Source organism: Mirounga angustirostris, unplaced genomic scaffold (genome assembly GCF_029215605.1).
Source record: "Mirounga angustirostris isolate CCGP_5_RB_7025 unplaced genomic scaffold, mMirAng1.0.hap1 SCAF_5, whole genome shotgun sequence".
In the NCBI taxonomy this organism is placed as follows: domain Eukaryota; kingdom Metazoa; phylum Chordata; class Mammalia; order Carnivora; family Phocidae; genus Mirounga; species Mirounga angustirostris.
This window is the reverse complement of record NW_026991713.1, coordinates 162,533,963-162,554,961: the sequence shown is the minus strand read 5'-3', so window position 1 is coordinate 162,554,961 and position 20,999 is coordinate 162,533,963. Positions and strand designations below refer to the sequence as shown.

The 20,999-nt window shown below is 52.5% G+C and overlaps 1 protein-coding gene across 1 annotated transcript in view; it reads right to left on the bottom strand.

Annotated features, from left to right (window-relative positions):
• Positions 1-19,476, bottom strand: part of SBK1 (SH3 domain binding kinase 1) — a 47,507-nt gene extending 28,031 nt beyond the window's left edge. Inside the window, exon 1 of the mRNA XM_045875219.2 lies at positions 18,652-19,476. Coding sequence (XP_045731175.1) covers positions 18,652-18,677 — 26 coding nt within the window. The 5' untranslated portion in view covers positions 18,678-19,476. The remainder of the gene's footprint in view (positions 1-18,651) is intronic.
• Positions 19,477-20,999: the final 1,523 nt, after the last annotated feature.

Sequence of the window (20,999 nt, the reverse complement as noted above, 5' to 3'; positions counted from 1 at the left end):
AAAGGTTATGGAAGCTCTTCACAGCCAGGAACAGGAGCATCCAGTGCCCCTGGGAGACACAGGTCAAGCTATTGCCAATAACAAAAACCAACAGTTCCACCAGAACGCAAGATGGATCAGAAGGAAGACAGACAGGGCAGCCCAGGATGGACAGCAGCTGGAGGTGATGGATCTTTAAATCTCTCATTACCTTTATGGAGAATATATGCTGAAGTGAGAAACACAGTGTTCCAGCAAGAGTCCTGATGAGTCCCCACCTCCCGTGTCGAAATACAACACTGCGACCGCAACCAGCAGGATGCCACTGATGATGGGAAGTACGGTATAATGGCACTGCAGAGAGGAAAGAACCCGCTTCTTTATGACATTGCTGAGCTGCTGAGTTGTACTTGGAGTGGCTTTGAAGGGAATTCTGCTCCTTGTAGCTGAAAGCTTGCCAACGGATAGGAGAAGAATATCTCTAAAATCATGAGAGTGGTTGCTCCTGGAGATGGAATCTAGGAAATGGGCCCGGGGTCAGGGTAGATAATGGGAATTCACTTTTCTGTGTCATGTTTTTTTCTTTTTTTTTTAATTAAAAATATCTGACACGGGGGGCGCCTGAGTGGCTCAGTCGGTCGAGCATCTGACTCTCGGTTTCAGCTCAGGTCAGGATATCATGGGTCGTGGGATTGAGTCCAGCTTTGGGCTCTGTGCTCAGCGGGGAGTCAGCTTGAAGATTCTCTCCCTCTGCCCCTTCCCCCACTTGCGTGTGCTCTCTCTCAAATGAATAAATACATCTTTTAAAAAAAGATCTGACACAAATATGACAAAATGTTAACATTGATTCTAGCTGTAGATATGCACAGGTTTACACTTTTCTGTATTTTCTTTTACAATTTTCAAAATAATTAAAAATTATTCGGTGGAAGCCTTTTTATTTTTTCAATTTTATTTATTTTTTAAAGATGTTATCTATTCGAGAGAGAGAGAGAGGGAGAACACTCCCTCTTCTGCTTCCCCTGCTCGTGCTCTCTCTCACCGTCTCTCTGTCAAATAAATAAATAAAATCTTAAAAAAAAAAAAGAAAAAGAAACAATCAGGGTGACCACGGGGCTGGTAGACACTGATTGGTGGGCGCTGGGTCACAAGCTGACTCCTAGAGCCCAACAAGTGAGCCCCTCCTCCCCCCGAGAACCCCCTAATGTGTAGGGAAGGATATGTCAAGGAATACGGGTCCCCAAGGGAAAATTGGGGTAATGTTGCTAAAAGATGGGGGGAGAGTTGATGCTGGATAAGAGAGTTGTACTCTACTTGGACTATGTGAGCATCATGCCAACCCCAGGGCCCCGTGGTAAGCGCTAGTCTTGGTGGCAGACACTGTCAGTCCCCCACCCAGTCGTCCCAGGCCCCTCCCCCACTCCTACTTGCCAGCATCCTCATCACTTTTCCTGTGGGCCTTGTCTGATCCCTCCTGCCGTGCTCACATCCACAGCAGTGCCTGTAGTAACTTGCTTGGCATTGCCTTCCTGGCCCGCTTCTCTACTCCCCTCCCTGAGATCACCTGCCAAATAAACGACTTCCTTTCCAATCCCTGTCTCAGGGTTTGTTTCTGGGAAACCCAAACTAGGGCATCAGGAGATCCAGACCCCTGGGGATGTGTACTAGACAGCACTTGTTTCCTTCCAAATGCCTCCTTTCCTGGAGATAGCTTTGGTGCTCCATTCCTGAGGAAGGAGCTGGGACTGAACCAGCTCTGGGTAGCCCTGAGTCTGTTGAGGATTCCAGAGGATGCTTCTTGCTCCCCTGCAATAAGCTTGGGGGTGGGGAGGTGAGGACCTATCAGATCCTCCCTTCACAACTTCGCAGAGAAACAGCCACAGCCAGCCCCTAAGGAGAGCAGCAGGTATGAGTGCAGGGGGTCAGGGAGCCGAACTACAGCCCAGTCCTGTGTCTCTCAGAGAATACGAGGTGAGGTCATTTTAGATAATGCCTGGATCTGGCTTTAGAAAACACAGAATCACATACTGCAAAAGCTATTCTTTTTTTTTAAGATTTTATTTATTTAATTGGAGAGAGAGAGAGCGAGCAAGCAGGGGGAGTGGGAGAGAGAAGCAGGCTTCCCGCTGAGCAGGGAGCCCGATGCGGGGCTCGATCCCAGGACCCTGTGATCATGACCTGAGCCGAAGGCAGACATTTAACCGACTGAGCCACCCAGGCGCCCCACCCTGATTGATTCTGAGATAGGTTTGTACCCTGAGCCAGGCCAATAGGAAATAACTCTCACTGAACCAAAAGATACAGAGATATACGTCTGGAGTTAGTACTACCAGGGAGACCCTCTCAGAGGTTAAAGCCAAAACAGCAGACTGCAGAACCAAGAGATGATGAGTCAAAATCCTCATGCCATCATTTGAGCCCCTGGATCCCGCCATATCTGAAGACTCTGGACTTTTCGGGTATGTAACCCCCTAAAGTTTCTTTTGTGCTTGTGAGCTGGACTTGGGTCTCTGCCACTTACAACCCCAAGTTCTTTATACTATTTACAAATGTGGGTTTCTGAAGTGTTTAAAAGTGCAGGGGTAAATGAATAATTCTGCTGCCTGTCCCCATACTCACTACTTCCTCAGCATCCCAGGTTGTGAAAGGGAATTCTCAGAGGGAGCTCAGCCCACCCAGGAACAAGTGTTTCAGATCCTCGGAGTCTAGTTCCTGCTCCCCAAGGGCACTTGTTCTTGGGGTCACTTGAGGAGCTGGGTGGGTTCATAGCTGAGCACGCAGGTGGGTTCCTGGGCTGCCACATAGGGTCCCTTTCCCTTTAAGCTTCAGGAACCTCTGGGTTCTAGGCCAAGGCATGCATTTATTCATTCATTCATTCTCAATAATGGGCGCCTACTGGAAGGGGGCACCAGGATAAATAGGTGAGCTACACAGATGTCCTTGCCTTTGGGGGCTTCCAGCCTCGTGGGGGAGACACTGTTCTAATCACGCCAATAAATGTCAAATTCTGACCGAGATCAGACTACAAAGGAGAGACAAATGTCAGGACTTTCTGGAGAAAGTGACGGCTGCGCTGGGTTGGCAAGGGATGAGCAGGGGCGGGTGAGCAGGGGCTACACAGGGAAAGGGCCGTCTCGGCGTTCAGCCTCCTTCTCCCTGCTTCCTGCTCACTCTTGGGCATCAACCTCCATCTCTCCCCTAGAACCTGCCCAACAACTCGGACACACTTCCTTTCTCCCACCTTGCAGAGCTTGCACCCGTCAACTCCAGGAAGTTCTGCTTTCTGTCTGACCTGCGTCCTGCCAGCACAGCACACCTTCTTTGTTCTGACCCCAGGGGAGGCGAAGCGCAGCTGAGCACCTGCCCCCCCAAACCGTTTATTAGGCATCAAGGGTATGCCAGGTACTGCCACAAGGCTTGGCCTTCCCCCAGATGGGGAAACTGAGGCATGGGCTGTAGAGGTCCTGAACTAACAAGGCCAGCCTCTTCCATCCCTGGAGTGGGAATGGACACTGTGTTCTTATTCTTTTAGCCTCTCCCAGGCCAAGGGCTCTGCCCAGTAGGCGGCCTCCATCCATTACTGGCCCTCCCAGAATCTGCCTGGGGAGGCGGTGTCCTTGACCCCTAGGGACGGGACCCTCTGGCCGCCCCATCCCTTCCTCCAGCCCCCAGCCCTCAGGGAACCTCTGTTCATCCCTGCCTGCTTATTTCACAAGCACAGATTTGTGCCAGGCCAAGTCCTAAGCATCGCACGCATATTAACTCATTCAAACCTCACGACAACCCTATGGTGAGGCTGCTCTCATCGTGTCTCCACGACACAGAAAGGGGAGGTATTTGCTGAAGTTCACACCCCTAGCTGGGACTCGAACCCAGGCAGGCTCCAGAGTCCAGGCCCAGAGCCACCGTGCTGCCCAGCCCATCCGTCTCAACAAAGCCATCCTCACCTCCTCCTCTCATCCCATTCTGTTCTGCCTCATTTCCATCTCTCTCCCCCTGCCCCTCCCTATCACAATTTCCCGATTTCTATCTCTTTCTGCCTATGAGCTGCTGCCCTGCCCAGGAGGAGCCCTGTCCTGGTGTCCTGGGACAATGTTGGGGTTGGGGTGCAGGGAGTGGGGAGGGACACAGGGCAGAGGTCTGGGTGCTAGAAGGGCCCCGGCCACAACCAATCCATTCCCAGCCTGGTGGAGGCTCGGCTGAGCCAGGGCCTGGAGGAGGTGGGCAGGATGGGAGCAGGAGGGGGCTGGGTGGAGCCAGGCCTGCAAGCCCTAATTAAGTCAGTTAATTAGGTGGGGAGGAGAAGCCTGTGGGAGTTAATGAGCTTGGCTAATTAAGTGGATCCTGGAGAATGGCTCAAATTCTAATGATTGGGGAGGGATGGGGGCTTAGGCAGGATGGAGGGCCAGGGAATGAGATGCCTGGTGCCTCCCACGTGTCACTAGGGTCTGTCTGCGGCCACCACAGGGGTCTGAGGCCACTACCAAGACCTGCAGTGACCATCAGGGTGTGTGGCCACCCCCAGGGGCCGGTCGGAACTTACCATCAAGGTCTGACACCCTCACCAAGCTCGTATATACGATCGACACCTGGGCCTGAAGTCATCACTGAGGGCTGGTCCCTGTCACCCATCCCTTGGGGGCTAAAACCAGGTTCCCTTTGAACATTTTGGGGGACAGGGACAGAAATTGAACCCTGACTTAGGAACCCTTCAGAGCAACCTGACAAGCCCTGTGGCGGGCCGGGAACCATGACTGCCATGCACACATCCCACCGCGTGTAAGTCTGCAAAGCTTACCAACTGTCACTGTCGGAAGGATGTGCAGGCCTCTTGTCCCAGCCCACGGATGTGGCAACTGAGGCCAGGGAGGAAGGAGCTTGCCCTGGCTCATCCTCAGCCTCCTGCTCACCGTGCAGACAGGGCAGGGCCTTCAGGAGGTCAAGGGAATGTTCTCTTCCATGCCAGTTACCTGTTCCAGGAGCCCCAGGGGCCTTCTCTTGCTTGAGCCTTGTTTCTCTCTAATCACCATCACCACCCCAGCTCCGGCGGGTAGAGCACTTAGTCCTGGGGAGGCGTGAGCACTTCATACTAGGGCCAGCTACAGAATGTGGGCCTCTTGTTCAGAAAGCGGAGCAAAAGCCTGCCCTTCTACCCAGCTCTCTCTCTCAGGCCATCATGGCGGGTTTTTAGTTACTGTTCAGTGTCATGCTCCCTTGGGCGCTGGGTTACGCGTTGCGTCAGTGCAGCCCCTCACAGGTGCCCGGGGCCACCCCACTGCACGCTCAGCCTCGACCCTGCCTGCACCCAGGCCCCCGTCACACGAAGGAACAGCAGGGGTGACTGCGTGGGGCCAGGAGCTGGTAGCTGAGAACCCACGCAGGGGACGCGGGTGGGATGTCCCATCAGACTTCACTTACAAATTCAAAGATGAAGGTCGTACAATTGCAAGATGCTAACGATAGAGCAGTGAGCCCCAGGTTTGGGGCCCTGCGTGACACACACCATCTGGTAGTCCTGACAGCCCTTCCGCACGCTCTCATTTCACCCATTTATCCTTTCACTCATTCAGTTACCAAATATTTGTTGCGTGCTTCCTCTATGCAATGAACGAAACAGGAAAAAAAAAAAAATCTCTGTTCTCACCCATTCTCTTGACGGGGAGGACAACAAACAGGGCGCTTCAGTCAACAGTTATGCAAGGGATTCATGCGAGGGGGGAAACAAAGCGGAGAGGGGACAGGGAGGACAGGGAAGTCCTCATAGAGAAGGTTACACTTGAGCAGAAGCTTGACGAAGGTGAGGGAGGGAGCCATGTGGATGGGGGGGGAGTTGGGCAGGGAACAATAGGCCAGCCAGGGCAACAGCCTGTGCAAAGGCCCTGGGGCCAGAGTGTGCTTGGGATGTCAGGAACAATGAGGAGGCTGGTAAAGCATGAGAGGAGACGAGAGGTAATGCGGACAGTTCATTCAGGGCCACCATAAGCCTTCGGCTTTAATTCTGAGTGAGGTGGGAGTCACTGGAGGGAATGAGCCATGTCGTGGGCTTTCATAGGCTCCCTCTGGCTGCTGTGGGGCAGACAGCCTTTGGGGGGCAAGAGGAGAAATGAGGAGCCTCCTGCACCCAGCTGGGTGAGAGAAGACAGCAACTTGGACTGGGGCAGTAGGAGGAAAAGGTGGGGAGAAGCAGGGGTTCTGCTGACGGATTGGACGACGAGGGTGAGGGGTGTGTGTGTGTGTGTATGTGTGTGTAGTTTACGGTGGGCATCTGGACCATGAATTTCTATGAACAGGTGAGGACACTAAGCAGCTCTCTGGTCCCCAGGGTTCCTTGCCCTTGAGGGTCTGCTGTCATTTGGGGGGAACCCCGATCCTCCACCTCATTTCAGCCTGCCTTGGGCAAGCGGCGGCACCATGGAAGGGTTCACCTGAACTCTCTGTCACAGGCTCCCAGACTGAGATGTTCACAGCAGCCGGGGAGGGACTGTGGCTGGGGGACACGGCCTGGGTGGGGACAGTGGTAAACCAGAGAGGCCTGGCTCACCTGCACGGTGGCCTCCTCTCCCCTGGGGCCTACTGGTGCCACGTGGGAATGTAAGCTCAGGCTCTCAGAGCCTCCAAGTTTTCAAGAAAAGTTGGAAATCCAGATCTTGGGATATAATGCCCTGCTTTTAACAATACTGGCAAATCGGTGTTTAATGTCAGGGCAGGCTGTCCCCCTGTGTGGACTGCTTCTGTGGGCCTTCTTCCCAGAGCAACCTCTGCACCTGGGGTGTCTGCAGATCTGGAAATGCGGGTTCCCCTGCGGTGCAGCTTGATAGGTCAGCTCTTGGCTGGTGTGGGCAGGAGACGGTGAGGGGGCCAGTTAGGAGAATGGCTGGGAAGGAGCACCCCCTCTGAGCCCCTTGGGTACCAGGCAGTGGCGTTGCTCCAGGGATGATGTGGTTGCCAGGCTAGGGTAGTTGCTGGTCCCTTGGGCTCCCCAGAGGAGGGAGGAAGGTACAGTGGCCAGAAGGGTGAGACCACGGCCGGGAATGAGCCATAGGATGAGAAATGCTCCCAGATAAGAGAACCAGCACGACTGAGCAGGGAGGGAAGGTGACTGGGCTTCTCCTTGTCCCTGCCCCTAGGGACCACTTGCCCCACCCCAGTCTCTGCTCTCCCCCGACCCCAGAAAGCCCATCTCCATGTCCCTGGACCTGGGCTGGGCCGAGGGGCTGCAGGAGAAGCAGAGAGAGAGAGGCGACAGCAAAACCTCCTCCACCATCACGTCGGGTTAGCATCCCCCAGTGTGGCACCGTGCGTCCCAGGCATGACCTCATTCATGCTGCCAACAATCTCAGAAGGTTGGAACCTTGGCCATGCCCATTTTACCGCTGACGAAACTGGGTCACAGAGCACTTGGGTAACCTGGCCAAGGTCACCCGGCCTTGGAAGTAGTGGGGGCTGCAGTTAAACCCCGGGGTGTGTGGCTACAAAATCTGCAACAAGAACATGGAAGCTGTCCCATCAAGAGGCCAGAGCCTCACCGCCGGGGACCCGCGGGACCAGTCCCTGCATGTGTGAGCGCAGCGCTCCCTCTAGTGGCTGGTCTGACACAATGCAGCGCAGACTGGGGGACTGTCTGCCTGCCTGTCTCACACACACTCTCGCACACCCCTGCTTACGATCTGGTCCTGCAGAGGAAGACCGCCCCATCTCCATCTTCCGCTCACCTACAACACAGGACATGTGCCGCTGCCCAGCTGGTTCACCCGAGGCCCCTTTTCCTGGTCAGACTTCCCTGGGCTATGCCCACTCCAGGGTACCTTCTTGTCCCCCTGCTTGGCCCTTTCTCTCTGTCAATGCCTGGGTCTCTTTGTCTACACCTGTGGGTCTCTCAAACTCTGCTGCGCATTATAATCTCCTGGAAAGCTTTCAAAAATCATGATGCACAGACCACACCCGAGAGCAAATCAATCCATTTCCTCTCGCCATCTTTAGATTTGTGGGAGCAAACTTCCCGGTGGGGGGTGGTGGGAGGATAGAGGAACTTTCAGGCAGCCTACTGCAGGCCTCTCGGTTTCCCAACCTCTTCTGCTTCCAAGCTTACACCTCAGATCTCATAATGACCCCACACCTCACCCCCCACCCCGAGATCTCAGTGTCTCCCCCTTCCATCCTCTTGGTCACTTGCTCTGGTACCCGCAGGCAACAGCTCATTGACCTCATTGACCTCCTCGAGCCCACCGGTCCGCTGCCCATCAGCCCCTTGTGCCACCACCGTCCCTCTTGTCCTGTTTGGGCTCCGCACACCATCACCATAGCTGCTGCCTAGACCCCCCACTCCTGTGCCCCCCTCTGCTGTTGCGGTCCCTGCCTGGCAGGATGGCAACCATCACCCGCTCTCTGCCTGCACCGAGCAAGCCAGCTCTGCACGAGCATCCCGCACTGGGCTGGCAGCTTCCCTCCTAGTTCACAGTCCTGAACAGGCACTCATTGCCGCCCCCCCCAACCCGCTATGCCTGCCAGCTTCTTTTCCCCCTTTCTGGGATGGGAAACTTCCATCTGCCTGCGAGTCTCCTAGGGACCTTGGTGGAGCTGAGGATCCTGCCTGTCTACCCAGCCCCCAGCTCGTGCCAATGCTTCTGGTCTGTCCACCCCACTCCGAGCAGCAAGGTCCTGGATGACTCCTTCCCACCTTCTCCTTTCTCCTCCAACCGTGGCTCCCACTTCACTGAGAAAACAGATGGATCAGATTGCCTCCCGCCACGAAAGCACAAACCCACCCAGCTGCTCACTTCTCGCTTCTTCCCATCTGCTTGGGTTGGGGGAAGCCCTCCTCCGTGTGAGGCCAAGCCTCCCTTAGGACCTTGTTTCTTCAGGACTCCCCTGCCTCCCTGTTCCACCAACCTTGTTCTTGTCCCAGGATCGTGGCCACAGGCACGCAGGCTTGGGCATCTCCTCCTTTACCCCGCACGGTGCACAAAGCTTCCGGACAGAGCTGGCTTCTTGTCGCTGCCCTACCACCTCCACGTCTCTCCTTTGTTCTTACTGTTCTTTCCACTTTCCTTTTGCAAATATGGCTTGGGTTTTTATTCCAGTTAAACGTGCCCACAGCTTAGAATCAAGAAACACGAGCAGCCCCACTCTCATTGCCCACTGCTTGAGGACAATCCTTTCAACTCTTGAGGGAATTTTTACTCCTGGGTTTGCTACCTAGCACCTTCCCATTGCTTCTCTCCAGTTTTAGGTTTTCCCTGCCAACTCCCCACTTTGGAAGATGAGGATTTAGCTCCCTTACACTCCCTTACATCCGTCCCCCACACACTTCCTATTCCCGCCCTCCTAATACAGTCTCATCAGAACATTGCTGGTAACTACATATTGTGGAAACATTACGGACAGCTTCATGTGGAATACTAAGCTTTCTCCACACCCTCCTTTTCCTTTTTTAGAATAGATTTTGTTTTTCTGAAGTAATCTCTATGCCCAACGTGGGGCTCAAACTCATGACCCCGAGATCAAGAGTGGCGTGTTCTACTGACTGGGACAGTCAGGTGCCCCCAAGACTTTATTTTGTAGAGCAGTCTCAGGCTTAAAGAATTGTGCAGAAAGGACATAGACCTCCCCCACCTCCGACGCCCCCAGTTTCCCTTATTATTAACATCTTGCCTTAGGGCGGTACATTTGTTACAATGGATGAACCAATAGATACATTATTATTAACTAAAGTCCATAGTTGGGGCCGAGGGCTCCCTCTGTGTTTTACATTCTATGGGTTCTGACAAATGCATGGTGTCGTGGACCCACCATTGCACTATTGTACAGAATAATTTCATTGTCCTAAAAATCCCGTGCTCCACCTAGTCATCCCCCTGCTCCCTCCCCACAAGCCCCCTGGCAACCACTGATCTTTTTACTGCCTTTGCGGATTTGTATTTTTCAGAATATCAGGTAGTTGGAATCCTGTAGTGCGTACCCTTTCCAGAATGGCTTCTTAGCAATCTGTATTTAAGGTTCTTTTTGTGGCCTGATAGTTAATCTCTTTTTATTGCTGAATAATATTCCATTATATGAATGGACCACAGTTTGTGTATCCATTCACCTGTAGAAGGACATTTTGGTTGCTTCCAAGTTTGGCAATTATAAATAAAGTTGCTATTCATGGGCAAGTTTTGTGGACATAAGTTTGCAACTCATTTGGGTAAACACCAAGGAAGGCTATTGCTGGATCCTACAGTAAGATTATGTTTAGCTTTATAAGAAACTGTCAGTCTATCTTCCAAAGTGGCTGTACCATTTTGCATTCCCCCAAGTAATGAATGGGAGTTCCTATTGCTCCGCACTCTCACCAGCATTTGGTGATGTCAGTGTTTTGAATTTTAGCCATTCCAATAAGACTGTAGTGGTATCTCACATTGTCTTAATTTGCTATTCCCTAATGACATATGACGTTGAACATCTCTTATATGCTTATTTACCACCTCTATATCCTCTTTGGTGAGGTATCTGTTCAAATCTTTTGCCCATTTAAAAATTGAGCTGTTGATTTTCTTTTCTTTTCTTTTCTTTAAAGAATTCCTTGTATATTTTGGATAACAGTCCTTTATTGGCTAAAGAGTTCTTTATCAGATCAGTTGTCTTTTGCAAATATTTTTCTCCCATTCTATGGCTTGTCTTCTCATCCTCTAAATGGTGTCTTTCACAGAGTGGAAGTTTTAAATTTTAAGTTTCTTTCCCTTTTTTGCACAAAAGTTTTTTTCTATGTGTTTATGTCTGATGTGACCCACATTCTCTCCTACTTGTGTAAATTTCTCAAAAGTTAAAATACTTAGGTATTCTCTTTCATCTCCTTAAAGAAATCTTTCCTAGAACCTTCTGACTTATTTCACAATTTTTTTTTAAGTAGGCTCCATGTCCAATGTCTCACCATCTTGAGATCGAGTCTCATGTTCTACTTACTGAGCCAGCTAGGCGCCCCCTTCTGACTTATTTCAGTGTGAAATGCCTGCCCACTAGTCCTGCTGCCCAGAGACACTGCCCCAGGGATCTCCCTTCACCATCATCTGGATGATGCCCCTCATCTCTCTCTCTCGTGTTGGCTCCCTTGTTTCCTGGATCCCAGGTCCTTCTCTTGTGTGTCTTACTTCCTGGTTTTAGTGAAACATATCCTTCAGGAGCTTTCTTAAGAAAGGTGCATGGGACCACAATAGCCAAAATATGGAAAGAGTCCAGATGTCCTTTGACATATGAATGGATAAAGAAGATGTGATATATGTATATATATATCCCATTATTCCATTATATATACATTGGAATATATGTATATATTCTATATATATAATGGAATATTACTCAGCATCAAAAAGAATGAAATCTTGCCATTTGCAATGATGTGGATGGAACTGGAGGATATTATGCTAAGTGAAATAAGTCGGTCAGGGAAAGACAAGGACAAATTCACTCATATGTAGAATTTAAGAAACAAAAGAGATGAACATAGGGGAAGGGAAGGAAAAATAAAATAAGATGAAAACAGAGAGCAAGGGAAATCGTAAGAGACCCTTAACTCTAGGAAATAAAGAGTTGCTGGAGGAGAGGTGGGTGGGGGGATAGGGTAACTGGGTGATGGGCATTAAGGAGGGCACTTGATGGAATGAGCACTGGATGTGATATGCAACTGATGAATCACTGAATTCTACCCCTGAAACTAATAATACAGTATATGTTAATTAAATTGAATTTAAATACAAAATAAAAAAAAGGTGCACAGGAGGTAAAATTTTTGAGCACTTGTAAATCTGAAACAATCTTTTTCCTCCCCTCACTTTGTGAATGGTTTGGCTAGGTATAGAATTCTAGGTTGACAATCATTTTCTTTCATACTTTTGAAAACAGCTCCATTGTCTTCTGGTTTTCAGGATTGTTGTTGAGACGTCTGATGCTATTTCAATTCTTGATGCTTTATTGAATCTTGTAGAATGTTCTTCTTGTCCTTGTGTTCTAAAATTTACTGGTGACTGGCCTTGGTGTGGGTCTATTTTTATCCTTTGGTTGGACATGCAGTGGGCACTTCTGATCTAGAAACTCAGGTCTTTCCATTTTGAAAAATATTTGAAATATTTCATTGATTATTTCCTCTCTTCTCTTTCTGGAACTCTTTTGTTCGGGTGTGAGATTCCTGTGCTGGTCCTCTCATTTTCTTACTCTTTCTTTCCTACTTTCCACAAAGTGGCAGCCCTGGAGGTGCCCTGCTGGGTTCTACCTTCTTGAAGAACTTGTCACTCAGCCGTGAGGGGTGCAAGTGGCCGACAGCCTCCAACTACAGGGCTTTTGAGATCTGCCACAGCCTTTGAGTCAAGACCAAGGTCTTCTTGGGAAGCCCCAACCAGTGACTGAGCTCAGCAGAGACACCAGGGCCTAGCCATTTCTACCCAATATGGGGCTCCTCGGATGGACAGTCTTTGCTCCAGGAGCCCCTCCTGGTTGGCCAAGATTTTGTTCGATCTGCCTCCAGGTCAGGTGCCCTTTGCTTAGATCGGTTTCCTTCCAGCATCCATTTCACAGGTGTTGGCTATCGCAATCTGAAGACTCTCCCTGTCCAGTCCTGTTTCCTCTTCCTTTATTTTTCTAAGCATCAGCCCCCAGGACTTCTTGCATTCCTAACTCTGTATCATAGCATCTGTTGACTGGAGGATCCAAATCTACACATGTATTTTTACTTTTTTGTTCTACTTTTTGAAAATTTTCTTTATCTTCTCATCCAGCGGTCAGCCAATTTTTTTTAATTCAGGGCCCAGTGGGAAATATTTGAGGCTTAAGGGCCATATGGTCTCTGCTTATGTGAAAGCAGCCATAGTACATAGGATATAGTTAAAAAAAAAAAAAGGTGTGTGTGTGTGGCTGTGTTCCAATAAAACTTTATTTAAAAGAAAAACAGGTGACAGGTTGGGTTTGGCCTGTGGGCCATAGTTTGCTGACCCCTGTTCTAACTCTTTTAAATACATTTTTCATTTCCGGATGATATTCTTAATTTCTAAGAACTTTTTTTTTTTGTTTTGTCCATTTTCAGAGTGTTTTTGTCTTTCAAAATAGCATCTAGCGTTTGTTTCATAGTTGCAAGGTATTTTCTAAATTTCAGAATATAGTCATAATCGTTTTGTTTTTAGGTGTTCTTTCCCTTGTGTATTCTGTTTCCTCCAAATTTTGTTTTTCTGTTCTTTTTAAAATTTTTATTATTTATTTGACAGAGAGAGAGACAGTGAGAGAGGGAACATGAGGAGGGGGAGTGGGAGAGGGAGATGCAGGCTTCCTGCTGAGCAGGGAGCCCAATGCAGGGCTCGATCCCAGGACCCTGGGATCATAACCTGATCGAAGGCAGACGCTAATGACTGAGCCACGCTGGCGCCCCTTTCTGTTTTTGTTCTGCTTCTTATATTACAGGTTTTTCTCCAATGTTGGCAGTCCCTGGCTCATGCTTAAAAGATTTAAAGAGCTGATAGAAGCGTGGTTGCATGTGTGTGTGTGTGTTGGGGCAGGTATGGATCAGGGCGTGAAGAGACCTGCAAATGTGTTACCTTACATGGCAATGTTCTAGATCTCGATTGAGGTGTGGGTTACAGGTATACATTTGTTAAAACTCATTAAACCAACCACTTAAGGCCTTTGCATTCCACTCTAAGGATGCCTTGATTAAAGAATATAAAAATACAATTTATAAAAGCAAGCTGATGAGTAGCTCTGTGTTGGGTCGGGGGCTGGCTGGCTCGGGGGGGTTCATTCTAGAGAATTCTGGCTGGGCTGTTTCACTGGGAAATCCCTGATGCCAGTCTACATAGGTATTCTTTTCTTGGCCCATCAGACTCCAGGGTATTTTTGGAGACCCTGTGTTTTATTCTCTCTGGAGAATAAACGTTCCGCCTTTGTCAGGGTGGGGGAGGGGCGGCCACCCAGCTGTGGGAAGAAGGAAATCTGAGGATTAAAGCCCTTCTTTCTTACACCAATCCTCCTGTTTTGGGCCCCAGCTCTACTCCCACTTCCAGGAGTACTTAGCCCACTAAAGCTGGAGGCTTTGGGGGTTTTGTGTGGTTAACTGTGGAGCTCCTTGTTTCTCTCACTCCCAGTTTGGGGCTGGCTTCAGGTGCATCATCATCTGGCTGGGAAATCACTTACCACACGTTCATCTGCCATCCAGATTCAAAATTTTGTCGTTGTTGTCTGCTGTGAAATGTATCAGTTCTTGCAGATTCATACTGTCCTGGGCAGAATAATGCCCCCAATGTCTGTGTCCTAATGCCCAGAGCCTGTGAGTAGGTTACCTTACCTGGCACAAGGGGACTTTGCCGATGTGATTAAGGTTAAGGACCTTGACGTGGGGAGAGGATCCTGGATTATTCAGGTGAGCCCAATCTAAGCACATGAAGCATAAAAAGCAGAAAACGTTTCTTTCCCAGCTGTGATCAGAGAGATGCTATCATGCTACCTGCTGGTGGGAGGGAGGGAGCGAAGGAGCCACAAGCCAAGGAGTGCAGGTGCCCTCTGGAAAAGGGCACCTCGGAAAAGACTAGGAAAGGGATTCTCTTCTAGAACTTCCAGAAAGTTCTTCCAGAAAGAGCTTCCTCGGGCAGCCTTGTCGACACCTTGGTTTGAGCCCAGTGAGACCTGCGCTGGACTTCCGACGTACAGTCTGTAAGATAATACATTTGTCTGGTCTTAAGCAACCAAGTTTGCAGTAATTTGTTACGGCAGCAAACCCAGGACTCAAATGCATACCTTAAAGCATTCACTCGCTTCCTTCCTTTCGATGGGGTTTCAGAGAAGTTAAATGTGTTGTGTTCATTCTGCATCCTAACCAGCCGGCTCCACTCACACCTGCTTCTGTCTCCAACCCTTCATGAAACGTCTCTTCTCCAAGTCACTTTCAACCTCTGTGTTGCCAAATTCGTTCTCTCTTCCCTTGATTGTTTGGCATCTTTGAGGCCAGTTGTCTGCTCTCCCTTCTCCTGGAGATGCTCTTCTCTTGGCTGCTGATGTCTCTGACAGTCTATCACCAGCCAAGGGTCTCCCCCTTTGAGCCCCAGACTTTCAGGATCAAGCCCCCACTTGACATCATTGTTTCTTGGCCAGCTCAAGGGCTTCTCTGTGGCAGTTGAAAACATCCGTGGCAGAATTCTTGAGTTTCTCACCGCACCTTCCCTCCCCTGAGCCTTCCCATCATCCATGTGTTTCCCCCACCCAGAAACCTCAGATTCATCCTCCATTCCCTTCTTCCTTTAGCCCATCAGCAAATTCCGTCTCCTAAATATACCTAGGAGACATCTGCTTCCCCATCTCCAAGGCCCACCTTGGTCCAGGCCACCGCCATGGCCCTTCTATCTTCACATGACCTCCACACTGGTACCCTGTGTCCACTCTGTAAATTAGCCTGTTCCTCACCTCATGCCACTCTCCCCACTATGTACTCTATGTGAGCCATGCTGGCCAAACTCTCGTCTGCCCCTGGGCCTTTGCACGTCTGTTTTTCAGGCCTGGGATGCTCTTACCCCCACTCTGCCCAGCTCCTTCTCATTCTTTAGCTCTCAGATGAAATATCCCCACCTCCCCTATTCACCTTATGCAGAAGTGGTGTCTTCCCCACCATCCCTCTGGTTATTTCCTTAACAGTGGGTTTCGATCATATTTATTTGTTTACTTATGTTTTCTTTGGCTCCCACATTGGCTACAAGCCCCACATGCACACAGATGGTGTTTTCACCTTCCAGTCTCAAGTTAACTTTGTGGAATGAATGAATGAATGGACAGACGGACACACTGGGCACCTGTTATGTGCCAGGTGCTTTCACATATTTCAAATATTTCATTTTTACAGCCCTAGGAACTTGTCACAGTTGGACTACATTTCCCAGGGTTTTTGTTTTGTTTTGTTTTGTTTTGTTTTGCAATTAGCCGTTCTGGCCAATAAGTGTGGACGAGGTAAAGTAGGCCACTTCCAGCTTTGGCTCGTAAAACCTCACATGCAATTCCTGTGCTCTTTCTTCTTTGTCTACCAGTGGTTGCAGAGAATCCAGCAGTGGATTCTGAAGCCCTGGGTGACAACTGCATCACAAGGTGGGAGGAGCCTGGGTCCCCGAAAGACTGAGCAGGGGAAGAGTCTCCCCGACACCGCAACCCCCCTAGAACTTTGCAGAGGCAAGACGTAGGCTCTACTGTGTCAAACCACAGTGATTCCCAGGCTTATTTGTTACGACAGCTGACGTCGCCTTAATTAATACATCAAAGTGCCAGAGGTAGGTGGCTGGGAAGCAATACTGCGGGTGACAAGCCTTCATCCAATGCAGATGTCTTGCATCATCCCCAACAGAAGCCCCGGGCTCTCCATGCTCACACCTCAATTACAGCATGTCGCCTGCGTGCAGTCGGTCCGGTGTGTGCCTTCTTGTCCTCACTGAGTATGGCAGTGGCTACTGGGAGTGAATCTTGGTGCCTTCCAGGGGCTGGAGGAGGGCTGAGAGCGGTGTGGGTGGGGGACACTTTCTCTCAGCCCCTAAGGGGACCCTACCAAACATCACTGCTCACTTGCCCCTCCTACGGTAGGAAAGAAAGATTCCAGAGCCTTCCCTCCCACCCGCCCCAGCCTGCAGCCTGAGTGTCCACATCACTCAGTATTTTTAGCTTCACCACCTGGCACCTGTGGTCACTGTCGGCCAGCCTGGTGGTGTCCCCTCTCTGGGCCTTAAAGGGCCAGCGCCCACCAGCTGAAAAGAAGACTTTCAGGCCACTGTATCCCCAGGGCAGGAGGCAGAGGGGCATCCCCCATGGCAGGGGGAGGAGGGGAGGGGCAGAGGGAAAGGGAGAAGTAGGCTGCCCACTGAGCAGGGAGCCGGACTCTGGGCTGGATCCCAGGACCCCGGGATCATGACCTGAGCTGAAGGCAGACGCTTAATGGACCGAGCCACCCAGGTGTCCCAGGAGTGTGTATTTTTTGACAATCCACTCAGATGATTCTGGTATCCTATGTCCCCATGCCATCTTCATTCATGCAACAAGCATTTTAAGCCCCTACTATGAGAATAATGCTTCTCTCAGGAGCCCATTGCTTTGGGACGCACGGATAGTCGCACTGAGTCTCCTGCTTTGGCCCTCCCCATTGCTCACTCCACCACTGATGGATTAAGTCCTTTGCTCGGCAGTCAAGGCGCCTTGTGACCTGGCCCTTCTGGACCCCGCCAGCCTCATCTCCCTCCATCCTCCTACAATTTCTTTCTCATACCACCAGGCCTTTGCTCCTGCTGTCCCCACTCCCTGTGATGCTTCTTCAATGTCACTCACCACCTGGGGGAGGACCGGGACAGTAAGACAGACGTGGCAGGCCTCCTAGGGCCCCTGCAGGCACAAGTTGTCCATCTTCCCATCCGATTCCCTGAGCACAGTGCACCCACGCCCGTCCGGGTGCCCATCACTCTGCCAAACTCATGTTTGCTTGTCTGTCTCTCCTGGCAGGCTGTGACCCTGTGAAGGTGAGGGCCCTGGTGCTCTGGGGGGGGGGGTCAGTCACTGCTGAGTGATGAACTGACAACCACGGCAGGAGCTTTCTCCCCATTCCACAGATGAGACAGAGGCCCACAGAGGGAAATTTATAGACTGGGGGTCCAACAGAGAAATTCAGGGAGGAAGCTGGTCCAGGCTGCAGGAACCCCCACCCCCCACCCTCCTGAAAGGGGCCTGGAAGGGGCACCCGGGTCAGCCCTCAGCCTGACTTTCTCCCCACCCAGGGTAGTGCTGACTCAGGCAGTGATGGAGGCATGGGCAGGCTGGGCTGGAGCAGAGGTGACCCCTGTGTCCCCTGCAGACTTGCCATCCATTCCCGGAGCCTGTGGTCACAGCTTGGGTAATGCACTTGGCTGGAGCCTGGGTTTCCCTGCAGGTGGGGGTGGGGAGAGCTGGCAAAAGGGACAATGGCCCCTGGGGCATGAACCCTCACCTACATAGGTACGGTAGGACTTGCACCCACTCCCACGAACACGTATGCACATTCACAGTCACCCCCACAATGCTCAATCACACAGCCGCACAAACCTACATTCCCACCCTGTCACTGTTCTCTCCCTTTTACACACACACACACACACACACTTGAGCATATATACACGCAGACATTTTCCACTGAGTAATTCAACAAAGACTGAACATGATTAGGTGTCAATGCAGTGCAGGGAGGAAAGGTGGCTCTCAGCTCAGAGTGGGGCGGGGCCTTCCTGGAGGGCTTCCTGGAGGAGGAGACATTGCCGCTGAGCCTGGATGGACCAGGGAAAGGGAGGTCTGGGCAGTTTCACTGGGGGTGAATATAGGGGAGCAGAGCACAGTGAGGTGGGTGGGGTCAGCCCAATCACGCAGGCCTTGAACGCCCAGCCGAGTGCCGACTTCATCCCGGGGTGGGGGTGGGGGGTGGAGGGCCATGGAGGGCTCTGAGCAGGGTGGGCGTGAGCAGCACAACAGGAGAGGACGGGGAAGGCCCCATGGGACCAGAATGGGAGAGCCAGGCAGGAAGCTGCGGTGCGGGCCGGGTGTCTGAGAGTCTGACTCGTGGAGGTGGCCGTGAGTGGTAAGCAGAGGACCGACAGAGAAGGGCCCCGGGTCTGAGCCCTGTGCCCTCAGCCCGCCCACCCCCCCACCCCCCTCCCCCGGGCCACTGACCTCTGCGGTGGGACCTCTTTCAGCATCTCCTCCTCCTCCTCCCTGTGGAAGCACACGAAGCAGAAGGCTGGCCCATCTTCTGCTCCACAGCCCAGAGGCCAGGCTGGAGGGAGTTCCAGGACGGGGCAGGGGTGGCTGCTGGGGGCCTCGGCCGCATCGTCCCTGGCCTGGGCAGGGGTGTCCGAGCCAGAGCGCTCCAGGGTCAGCAGCCGGTTGGCCTCGGGGCCCCGCGCCTGCCCACCTGCCGCCTCTGCCTTTTCACTCAGGTTCCCCGTGGCCTCGGCGGGGAGAAGAGCCTGTGGCTCTGTCTGATGGGGACTCCTGTCCTGGCCCACGGGGCTGGGTCCTGGGAAGCGGCTTCCAGGGAGCCGCCCGCCCTCAGAGGTCGCTGGCTGGTAGACCAAGGTCCAGCAGGGCCCCTGGCTGCCCCTGGCGGAGACCTAGGCCCCCTGGCTGCCCACTCTGCGGCGGCCAGTCAGAGTGGGGACTGGGAGGGCAGGCTCGCAGATGCGCTGTCCATCCGCTCATCTGTCCGTCTGGACGTCTGCTCCTCCCTGTCCGGCCAGCACGGCGGGCGGCAGAGGTGGTTTCCCCTAAGAAAGTTTGTTCTGCCCTCCTGGGGTGGCTGGCGTGGGTGGCCTCCAGGAGAGAGGGTCAGGACCTGAAGCTCAAAGGTGGGTGAAGCTGGCACCGCGCCCACGCCGTCCCCCAAGAAAAGTTCGGGCCCTCGGAGTCCTGGCTCTGGCTTGGCCGAGCTTGCTCCCCCGGCCGCCTGCTCCCCGGGCTGCCTGATCCCTGGACTCCGTGGCTGCTCTGGCAGACCGCTTGGCTGTGGGTATTAATAGCTCTACATTCACGCTGCGAAGCCTGGAGCTTAACTCCTTCCCTGCCGGAGCTGGGAAGGCCGGCGGGGCTGGCAGCGGCTGCAGGGAGCGGAGGGAAGGGCGGCGCCTCAGGTCCGGCCCCAGCTCCGTGGGACCCTGAGATGCCACCGCCTGCCCAGCTGGCTCCGAGGAGCACTGGGCGTCGGGATCGTGGTCAGAGTGCCTGGGCCACCTCAACCCTCCATAAGCACCTCCAGGGAGCCAGGTAGGACTGGGGGGCTCGGGACAACACCCCTGCGACAGACGGGGCTCTGAGCTCCAGAGAGCATCTGCTGGACGCCTCCACTCACACGTCCACCCCTCAAGCCCCTGGATCCTCCCACCGCATTCCCTGAACAGTCCCCGTCGCTGACTCTGGGTCCGGTTCCCTGACTGGCTTCCTTCCCTGACTGGACACCCCCCCACCCCCCGTGGGACCCAGAGATCGGTTACATGCAGTCATACATCCAATTGAGGAGTGTGAGAATTGGGTGGGAGTGAGGGAACCCAGATAGAATTCGCTTGCTTGAGAAATGTTGGAAGCATCTATGTGCCAGGCACCGTGCTGGGCGCTGGGCACCCCGCAATGGAGAGGGCAGACACTGCTCCTGCCTCGGGGGGGCCTTGCATGTCACAGCGGGAGGCCGGTGGGGTCCCAGCTCACGTACAGGGTGACAGTGTAGGCAGGTGCAGCCCTCGAACAGCAGCGCCGAGTGTCCATCACAGCCTGGGTTCCAGCCCCACTCACCTCCTTTGCAACTTAGAGCGCACACAACCATTCGCAGTGGCCCTGGAAACGCCAATCAACGGAGGACACATAAATTCCGAGTGTGAAAAGGGCTATGAAAAAATAAAGCAGGGAGATGTGAGAGAGGCTGAAGATGGGCAGGCGGTTTGATAGGGTGCTCAGGGAGGACCTCCAGGGGAGGTGACCTTAGAGCTGCCACCAGCAGCAGGAGGAGGAGGGAGCAGAGGCCGGAAGATCTGGAGGGAGACTGTCCAGGAAGAGGGGTCAGTAGGGGCAAAGGCCCAGAGTTAAGAAACAGCTGGCTTGTCTGAGGAAGACAGGGACGAGTGGAGGAACAGGTCTTCAAGCTGGGTTTTAAGGAGTGAGCAGAGTTTTTCCCGGGGCTCAGGAGTAGAGAGAGCGGAGTAGATGCGGGCCGGACGGTGAGGTGCAAGGCAGCAGACGGAGGTGATGCGGTCAGGGCTGTAGCAAGTAGTCACTGCAGAGGTGCCTCTCCCAGGACTCCGAGGCCGAAGGATGGATGGGAGGAGGACGGAACAGGAACTTGGGTCCGCTGAGGGGCTGAGGAGGCGGACGAGGGCGGAGAAGCTTGGAAGGAAACATCTATATTTGTTGAACTGAATTCCACTGGCTGGAAGGACAGATCTGCTCCTCCTTGGCTAAGAGAAGGTGGGGGCTGGGGACACAGCCCCCACATGGAGTGTTTAGGCTGCGCACAGTGCACGGGGCAGCCTGGC